Here is a 7,441-nt window from a genome sequence, read left to right as displayed (position 1 = left end):
TATTTAAAATGAAAGTAATGTGATTAAGTATAATTTATTTAGATGTAATTAAAAATAATTGAATATTATGTACAATAAAAAATTAATATTATTGAAAGATAAAATTAAATTAAAATTTATTTTTATGTATCGTTTTTGTCCCTAACGTTTTCATCCTATTTAAGTCCCTAACGTTTCAAAATTGTCTCAATTTTGTCCCGCCGTCAATGCTGTTAATGGATCCCTAACGGCAGGACAACATTGAGTCAATTTTGAAACGTTAGGGACTTAAATAGGACGATTGAAACGTTAGGGACAACTTTGGGACTCACCCCAAACGTTGGGGACAAAAACGATACTTTACTCTATAATATATAATTTTTTATTATTGAAAATCAAAAGTAATAACTCCTATACAAAACCTTGTCTTACTAAACTTACCAAAATACAAGCACTGCAATAAATACTAATCAGTCAAATCTACCATCCAGTTTTCTAAACTATGTTAATATCTAATAATGTATTTAAACCATCTAATAAGTGTTGTTTTTACTACTTAGAATATGAATATACAAGACAAGTAGCTTAGCTAAGTGATGATGAATAAGATTTGGAGGCCAAAACTTTCCTCCTTTTGTAATTAACTTTAAAACAAGCATGCCTTAGTTTCTTGGTCTCTTGTGTAAGTTTCATCCCGGGAACTTGCTCCAACATCTTTGTTTCTTGCTCCAACACTCCAACTTCATTATCCAAACTCATCTCTTACAAAGATTTGTAGGAACCTCTCCTGTCAGGAAATTTCTATCAAGTCGGCTGTTATAAATTGAAATTATAACAATGAAAAGATGTCATTAGAAACAACATATAACTAGTCAAATAATATAAAGAGAAAAAATAAAATTAGATTGGTAGAAAGAGTCGAGAAAATTTATTAAAAAACTGAAATATGAGGCAATTACTTACAGAACCTCAAGTGTCTGAACTAGTCCTAATGTTTCTGGTATAGAACCAGATAAATTATTTCCATCAAATAATCTGCATGAAAAAAGAAAAGGTTGTTAAAAATGGTAAAATAGATGACATCACAAGCTTATAACAATAATTTTTGGAAAAATAAAATAAAATATATGAACTTACACATGTATGAGCACCATGTCAGAGCTGAAAAGTTTGGCGGCACCTGAAAGCTGGTTCTTATTCAAATGGCTGCATTAGATTACAAATACAATTCAAAACAGAGGGCATGCAGATACTTTCTATGGGTAGCTGGTTCTTACACATGTTATTTTGTAGTTGTTTTGTCAAATCTTTCTATGGGTAATCATCTTGCTTATACTTTTTTGGAGCTTCTTTGCAACTCTATTTATTGAACAAAACCTCGTGTTTAACCAAGTTCACTAACCTGAAGCAGAGGGCATGCACCCAACAATACATCAAGAGTTTGCAAGTGATACTCATCTGGGAAGACTTGAATTATGCAATCCATCAAGTAAAACTGGGCCAACTCATCTTTGAAATTTACAACCTGTCAAAGATAATCAAGCACAAGGGAAAAAGAAAGATTCAGTTAAAAAGTGAATAACGTCTTTGACAAACAAAATAGAAATAACAAAGCAACAAATAAGACTTGCTCTAATACTATGGGAAGCACAATATCTTTGTACATATCAAGATCAACACCCTTTACAAGATCGCACAGCTCACTCCTTTCTTTCTCCCGTTTCTCCTTCTCCCGGGTAGGCCCCTGCAGACCAGAAAGCCCGACAGCAAGCCTCAACTCAGGGTCAGCTAAGAGTATGAATGATTCGCATGCATTACTAAACCTGCGTGACCAGAAATCATGCCCTCATGACATGCAACTATTGTGACGACATGCATGTCCAAACATGAGAGCAGAAACACTCTACAGGCAATTTAACCAACCTGATATTGCATCTGCACCCAAAGTTTGTTCATTTATGTGAAATTTTGGAGTACAAACTCTACAGCATCAGATACAGTATTTGTATCCCTACAAATAACAGAGTAGACATTCACGTATCTGGTTCAATCTCAAATCAGTGCAGCATAAAATAAACTGAATGACAACACCACTGCCCCATATCTAAGTAAAACACATACTATTTTTTCCTACTAGATCATAAATAGTATGTAGTGAGAAGAAAAATCAAAAGAAGAAGATGAAATAAATACCTATTGGAAGTGACAGAGAAGGCGCAACCAAATTGCAGAACTCGTTCAAGGCAGCAACAACGACATTGTTTGCAGCGGCGAAGCTGGCGAGGAGATGAGGTGCAACAAGCGGCAGCAAAGAGATGTATGAGAGAGGTGGAAGATGAACGGCGACAAGAGATTAGGGTTGTCATTCACATCACTCTCCCCTTCTCAAATGCAACACTAATCACTTTCAGATTTATTACCTCCTCGGTTTGTGAATTAAGATATACAAAAATATAGTAAACAGCATCAGCATAAATATCAAATTATCAATTGACTAACAAAAGAATGATACAAAATAAGACATTAAATAGAACTACTTAAATAGATAAAATTATAAAATAAAATTCATACTTCTCTCCATTGAAATTGTTGTTGCGATAAGAGTTCCATAAATGCATCAGAAAGCTTCAACTTCTCTAGTGTAAGCATTTGCTTTAGCATAGGATGCCATGTCATTGATTGCTGCATTCACCTTCTCTAGTGTAAGCCTACCTCTCATCTATCTAATATCAGTCACAAAGTATTAGATAGTGTAGGAAAGAAACCTGGATAGATATAAATTCATTACCAAAAGCTAAAGCACAAAGGTAGCATCGATTAATCAAATAATGAAAACGGAAAGGAATTTCAAAACCTACTAGATTGCTCCAAGAGATTTCCATTTAAAAACCAGAAGCAATGGAAAAAAATTGAAAGGATTGAAGCTACAAGGGCATATAACAATAAGCTCAAATTACTTACGATGATAAGGAATCTAGTTTACTTGCAGTAACATGGAACATGTTGGTGAACTCAGTTATTCAAGGCAAGACCAAATACCAGATTTTGAATAAACAAATCAAAATCAAACTCTAGGTAATCAGGCATTTCTAGTATGAAATGTATATACATGCTAAATGAATAGAAAGCAAACTTATACCCAAAAATATTCAAAATCAAAATTAAAATAAGCACTCTAAAAGCAAATAATCAAGACAAAACAAGGATTGTAGTGAGGAATAGAAATTGACATGACCAAGTACACCAAAAGCTATGTAAAATTGATTTTTCATAAGATCCAATTACATTCTTGCAATTATATAAGTACATGCATATAGAAAGCAAATCAGGCAAGTGTTTCAACTATTAATTACTAAATCAAAGATCAAAACATAACATAAGATCTCCTACTTCAGCAAACAAAAATGCTCAGAAGCAATTATCTGCCTAATTTTATATTGAACAGATCTTTTATAATCACAAAATTTAATATTTTCAAAATATTTTTAAGCTAATAAGGCATTCTAGTTAGATTTTTGAGTGAAAAAATCTAAGAGCAATTATAGAAGATCTAACCGGAATTGTGATGATCCTATGCCTTCAGTAATACTGATATTATATATCTAAGAGCAATTATACAGAGAGGTTAATCTGACATTAGAAAATTTTATCAAAAGCCTAGAAATCAAGGAAATTATATTCTTAATTTGAAAGCAAACAACAATTGATACTAAATTAGGAATTTAAAAACCCTAAATTTCAGGAAAAAAAAAGTGAACAGAAGAAAAGAAGACCTAATGTGGCGCTAGCGGATCAGGACCTGGCGTGGTGGATTGACTTGGCCATGTTGGGATTGAAGACGAGAGTCTGGAGGTGGCGCTTGAGGAAGTTATCGACAGTGAGAGCAAGGACGTAATCACAAAAGTGAAGAGATTTGTCGAAGCTCGCTAAAGCAGCAACAATGTTGCTTGCGGCGGCGAGGTGATAAACGAAGCAGCAAGGTAGATGAGCGGCGATGGCTAACCTTTAGATCGAAACCAGAACAAGATCGTAGAAGCTCATTGAAGGCAGCAGCGAGGAGATGAACGATAGCGGTGAACGGCGAGGAGATTCTAGTCGGAGGAGAACGCTGCTGAGGAGATTCTTGGTGGAGAAAGTTGTCACTGAAGCAGATCGCGCCGGAGTAGATCCCAGTGGTAGGCGTCGTTACCTTACATAAACAGTGTATGCGGCAGCACGTTAGTTCTTCAATTAGGGTTGGAATCAGATATTGTGTGGTTATTTTTAAATTATGGCCCCAGATAAGGGCGGTTTTAAACCGCCATAATCATCGAAAACCGCCATTTTGCACAAACTCATTATGGCAATAACAGATTATGCCATAGTATCTGAATATTATGGCAGATTTATAAAATCGCCATTTTATTAATGCCATTTTAAACCTTTTTTTTGTAGTGAGAGGGTTGGTGGTGCCGTTTTCCACCATTATGCCTCCGCCTCATTCAGCAGATCCGCGAGCTTCTCTACTTTCTGCTCTGGCCGATTCTCCCTGTCGAAGTTGCGGCGGAGCTGGAACCTACATCGTCGTTGTGGCGTAAAAGGTAACCGTAGCGTGAAGTGCCGTAGCTAAGGGAAGAGCTTGCGGCTTCTGAAGGAGATGAGGGAGTATGGCGTGGAAAAGGGGATGGATTTGGTAATTGGTGGAACCCAGCTTTTAAAGCCTTTTTTTTGTTTAAAGGTAAAATCGTCCAAAAAATGTTGTTCCTGGACAAAAGGATGATTTTATAACGTTTTGTAACGTTGATGATGATTTTATTAACAAAAAAAGGTCGGTGACGAATTTGATTTTCACTCCAAACCTTAGGGACGAGAAAAGTACTTAACCCTAAAATTACTTTACACTGATAGTGCATCAAAATTAAAATTTTAGATTAATCTATATATAATTTAAAATGATAAGATTCTCAAATCTTTTAAAAATATAAATCATTAAAGAGTATTATAAATTTACCTAATTAAGAATGACTATATATGTCAAGAATTTTAGCATAAATTTTTTTCTATTTCTATTTATCTTATACTATTTTTTTATCAACATAGTCATATAAATTTTTGTATTATATCATAAAACTTTATTTTTATCCCAAAAATTTATGATGATAAAATAAAATACATGAATAATTATATTTTAAAAAATATTATTTATACATATAAATATTTTTTAAATTTATATAAAATATAGTTATTATTAATAAAATATATATTTAAATTATTTTTTAATTAACCAAATGAAAAAAAACACATATTTGTTTGTTAAATAAATTATCAAAATAATATTTATTATATTATAAAGGGTATAGATATAGTAAAATTGTGTTTGAAACAAAGAAATAAGAATGTATTATTTAATTGAATTGAACATTTAAAATTATGCTATGGTTTTTTAATGACTTTAAAATTATGTTATGTATATCTATTAATAGAATTTCAATCCATCACAAAAAACAGTTTCAATGTTGAAATAATATTCATATTAAAATTTAGGGAATAAGTAAAAATGGAGAAGTCAATATTGACACCAAATTAAATGCCATTACATTTATTGTTTATCAAAAAAAATAAGAGAAAAAAGAAGAAAATATTAATATGAGAGAGCAAAATAATGGAAGAAATAATGGAAAAAATGAAAAGATAAGTCAAGCTAAGTTAAAGAAGGACCAACAAGATTTGAAATAGCAATTATCATATTAATTAGTCTCTTCTCCTCTCCTTAATATTTGTTCCATATTTTCTCCTCACTTCCATCATTTTTATTGTCATTTTGTTTTTCCTTTCTCCTTTTCAGCACATCTTCTTGTCACTTTGCTTCTCCTTTCTCCTTTTCAGCACATCTTCATTTTTTTTTATTTGATCTATTAGATTCATCTTTTTGTACACATATACTTTTGTCATATTTAGGTAATTCTGTTTCTGTCTTTATCACTGATGGGACTCTTGCGATGAATTTCTCTCCGTCTCCAAGTTCTCCATGAATTCACTTTCTCTGGTGCACCATGCAAAGTTTGCCAAAATTATTAACTTTTTTTATGTTATAAAGTTTGATGGATTCTGTACTTTATCATTTGCTCTGTGTTTTCTCCTCACCTCCATAATCTCTGTTGTCACTTTGCTTCCCCTTTCTCTTTCTCGGCACATTCTCTTCATTTATGGTCTGATCTATTGGCTTCATCTTCTTATCCACAGATACATTTACTACACACTTTGGTGATTTTGTTCCTGTCTTTGTCACTGTGGGGCTCTTACGATGAATTTCTCTCCATTTATGAGTTTTCCATGAATTTACTTTCTCAGGTGCATCATGTAAATTTTGCCAAAATTATTAACTTCTTTTTCATGTTATGAAGTTTGATGAATTATGTGTTTTATTATTTGTTTGAATTGAATGGAAGAACCTATATTTACTTGTTTGACTACGATGAACAGAGAGAGATATCACCAAAGACCTATATATGTTCTATTTTAATTTCATTTTACTATTCTAAAAAATAAATAATTTACTTTATTGAGTATACTATCCGTTCACCTTGATTACAAATTGAAATAGGCACTTGACTGGAAGCCAAAGCAAAATTCAGCTAGTATTTTAAAAGATTTTTATGTCTTACGTTATATATGTTAGGAGAATTTAAAATTTTCAATCTCATATTCTGTATTTTGTTATTTTTTGTATTGATAATCTTTTATCTAAATTGAAAAACAATGTCTTACTCATGAAACTTGTATAATTATATACTTTGTCTGATATGTATAGTCGATTGTAACTTCATCATTTTGTTTTTAAAATTTAGGAAATGAAAAATCTTTCAACATAAGAAAATCTCCCAAATTATCAATTATAGTATATGTTTCTATTGTTAGCTTAATTATTTTATTTCGAGTTTAATAAAATTCTATTCTGCTCATCATCAAACGACTCTTCACTCTTGTCTATTGATTATTTTATTTTCATCTTATCTATGTCTCTGAGACCTAATTGTTATACTAATAAGTTAGAAAACTTCTAATAGTATTGGAAATAATAAATATTTTAAACCAAAATTTAAGCTAAGCAATTGGTAAAATATACTAACTATGAGTAAAACATGATAACTGCACAACTAGTTCAAAAATTTACAGCAAAGTTCTTGGTCTTAAATGTGAATAAATTAGTGACTATGATTTGAAGTTAACTATTTAGTGAAAAATGCTAATAAACTTTGACAGTAAATAATGTTTTCTTTAACTTTAGTGAGATTCTAAACTTTAATTGATGTAGATATTTTATTAATAATGTTATGTTGAATTTTCTTTTCAAATTACTTTTCATATTTCATTTGATGTGCAATTACAATCATTAGCCTATTTATAGCATTTTGTATCATAACTAAATTCTACTTCTATTAATTGGATCTATTAGGGCTAATATCATATCAATCTATATCTA

The 7,441-nt window shown here is 31.4% G+C and overlaps 1 protein-coding gene across 16 annotated transcripts; it reads right to left on the bottom strand.

The window, feature by feature from the left end:
• Positions 1 to 393: 393 nt before the first annotated feature.
• On the bottom strand, positions 394 to 4,339 carry LOC112758569 (leucine-rich repeat receptor protein kinase HPCA1). Of its 16 annotated transcripts, none has more exons than XR_011873740.1 (10): positions 3,983 to 4,217; positions 3,753 to 3,825; positions 2,551 to 2,702; positions 2,173 to 2,399; positions 1,903 to 1,990; positions 1,611 to 1,802; positions 1,382 to 1,504; positions 1,117 to 1,185; positions 943 to 1,014; positions 394 to 766 (listed from the first exon to the last, which is right to left on the bottom strand). XR_011873740.1 is itself a non-coding variant. In XM_072219652.1 (10 exons), the coding sequence occupies exons 7-10, from the start codon at positions 1,435 to 1,437 to the stop codon at positions 735 to 737; spliced, it is 255 nt and encodes an 84-aa protein (XP_072075753.1). In that variant the 5' UTR covers positions 1,438 to 1,504; positions 1,611 to 1,802; positions 1,903 to 1,990; positions 2,173 to 2,399; positions 2,551 to 2,702; positions 3,753 to 3,825; positions 3,983 to 4,217; the 3' UTR covers positions 394 to 734. The 16 variants fall into 16 exon arrangements, 12 of the variants coding, with proteins under 12 accessions (XP_072075753.1, XP_072075755.1, XP_072075756.1 ...); XR_011873741.1 differs by having other exon boundaries at positions 1,644 to 1,802; XM_072219652.1 differs by having other exon boundaries at positions 394 to 792.
• Between the last annotated feature and the right edge of the window lie 3,102 nt (positions 4,340 to 7,441).

This window comes from Arachis hypogaea, chromosome 16 (assembly GCF_003086295.3).
Source record: "Arachis hypogaea cultivar Tifrunner chromosome 16, arahy.Tifrunner.gnm2.J5K5, whole genome shotgun sequence".
Lineage (NCBI taxonomy): Eukaryota > Viridiplantae > Streptophyta > Magnoliopsida > Fabales > Fabaceae > Arachis > Arachis hypogaea.
The sequence above is the reverse complement of the archived record's forward strand: the minus strand, read 5'-3'. Positions and strand labels throughout refer to the sequence as shown.

Bases quoted from the DNA above. Each gene is read 5' to 3' on its own strand.
- LOC112758569 (XM_072219657.1), bottom strand. From the start codon at position 1,437: ATGAGTATCACTTGCAAACTCTTGATGTATTGTTGGGTGCATGCCCTC. The intron at 1,186-1,381 runs GTTAGTGAACTT...AATCTAATGCAG, and splicing joins GTGCATGCCCTCTGCTTCAG to CCATTTGAATAAGAACCAGC. The intron at 1,015-1,116 runs GTAAGTTCATAT...TTTTTCATGCAG, and splicing joins GACATGGTGCTCATACATGT to ATTATTTGATGGAAATAATT.